The sequence below is a fragment of the Condylura cristata genome, unplaced genomic scaffold (assembly GCF_000260355.1).
Source record: "Condylura cristata isolate star-nosed mole 26May11 unplaced genomic scaffold, ConCri1.0 scaffold00048, whole genome shotgun sequence".
Classification (NCBI taxonomy): domain Eukaryota; kingdom Metazoa; phylum Chordata; class Mammalia; order Eulipotyphla; family Talpidae; genus Condylura; species Condylura cristata.
Window position 1 is genome coordinate 867,482 of NW_004567149.1, and position 1,788 is coordinate 869,269.

The following is a 1,788-nucleotide window of genomic DNA, read 5'->3' on the forward strand; positions in this document are numbered from 1 at the left end:
TGTGTGCGTGTGTTGCCTGGTTCATTATCATCCGCAGCCCGCACCTCGAGACTGCGTTGCCCGGCTGGCCCGGGGTTAAGACAGGGACCATGTGAGAGGACTCCCCAGAGACAGAGTGGGGAGCAGAACAGGCAGATCTACTGAGATACACTGCGGAGTAGGGCAGAGGGGAGACAGGAGAGGTCTGGTGTGGCCATGTGGGTCGCTCCCTGGCAGGGAACTGAACTCGCGTTGCAGTGGCTGCAGAGAGCTTCACAGTACTGCGCTGTAACCCCTCGGGCCACCAGGGAGGGCCTCACCTTGTTTATTTTAAAAGGCATCTCCATTGTGTTCTCTTTGTCAAACTCCTCACTCCATCGGCCTTTGAAGTAGATGGCATTGACAAGAACCATCTTCGTGTGGGCACTGATCGAGTCGCTCTGCAACAGCTCTTGAATTTTACCTTCCAAGAGAAACACAGCACATTCTGTTATTTTTATAAACACGCAACAAGGCTTCTTAGCAGATTTGAGATTATCAAGCAAGAACCAAACACTTTTCAAGTTTGCAGTGTTTAGATTCTTTTTTTTAAAGACTTATTTATTTTTATGCATACAGAACTGGGTACCAGCCAGAGGTGCAGGAGCAGTGAGAGGCTTCAGAAGAGACAGAGTGGGGAGCAGAACAGGCAGATCAATGAAGTACACTGCTGGGGGGAGCAGCGGGCGGGTCAGGAGAGGTCTGCTGCGCTCACCTCGGGCTGGGGATCGAACTCGCAGTGCTGCGTCCCAACCCTCTGCACCACCATGGAGTGCCCGGGTGTTTGAATTCTTATGCATGGAAATCAGAAACAGCTCGTACAAGTTGTGAGGTCACCAAGAGCTGGAGAATATCCACAAATGTTGGGGAGGGATTCCTGGTTACTCAAGGAAAACCACTGCAGCAGGTCTTCGAACAAGTCAGGCCGGAAAGAGCCCCCAGGAGGAGGCTTGTTATTGGGGGGGTCCAAGGTCACCCCCAAGCTGTCCGTCCACAATCACATTGGGCAGTGGAGGAGGATGAGGGGGCTTCAAAGGGGGAAAGTGACCATGGAGAATATGGGGTACTGTGGACGTCTGCAAGCTTCAGAAGATTTTATTTATTTGCACCTCTAAACAAAACACCAAGAGATTCCTGCAGAAGGCTGAAGGGAAAGATGGTCCCTCTCTCTGCATGCCAGGTGCTACCTTTCAGAGAACTCGGCGTACTCTGATTCGCTGTATCATGACGACTATTCCCAGAAGAAATGGCACAATAACTAAATCTTTAAGGAAAGGCAATTTCTTTTAGTTTTTGTTTAGAAATCTGGGGCCCTCCCTGATGGCGCTACAGATTAAAGCGCAGCACTGCGAAGCTGTCTGCAGCCACTGCAGCCTGAGTTCAATCCCCGGCCAAGGAGATGACCCACAGGGCGCAGCAGACCTCTCCGCCTCTCCTGACCCACCCTCTGCTCCTATCTGCAGTGTGTTTCAGTAGATCCATCTGTTCTGCTCTCCACTTTGTCTCTGGGGAATCCTCTCACCCCTGCATCTCTGGCCTGTACCCAGGATCTTGTATGCAAAAATAAACAAATCTTAAAAAAGGAACTCTAACACCTATTTAATGTTGTCACTTATATTGTTGCGGTAGCATTGATTGACAGTTATCGGGCCACTGGGACCCCCGCCCAAGGCTGGGCCTGGAGAGGAGAACCACCTGTGAGCCCACAACATCACCCCCATGGGGCTGCAAACCCCCAGGACGTAGATTTCAGAAAGTCATTAAGCTTTT

The 1,788-nt window shown here is 51.0% G+C and overlaps 1 protein-coding gene across 2 annotated transcripts in view; it reads right to left on the reverse strand.

Annotated features, from left to right (window-relative positions):
• The window catches only part of LOC101626835 (serpin B9), a 32,078-nt gene that overhangs the window by 4,562 nt on the left and 25,728 nt on the right, over nucleotides 1–1,788 (reverse strand). Inside the window, exon 1 of one of the 2 annotated variants that reach the window (XM_012734172.1) lies at nucleotides 300–470. The exons of the other annotated variant lie outside the window; for it this stretch is intronic. Coding sequence (XP_012589626.1) covers nucleotides 300–392 — 93 coding nt within the window. The 5' untranslated portion in view covers nucleotides 393–470. Of the gene's footprint in view, nucleotides 1–299; nucleotides 471–1,788 lie in introns of those variants that run through there. 2 annotated transcript variants of the gene reach the window in all.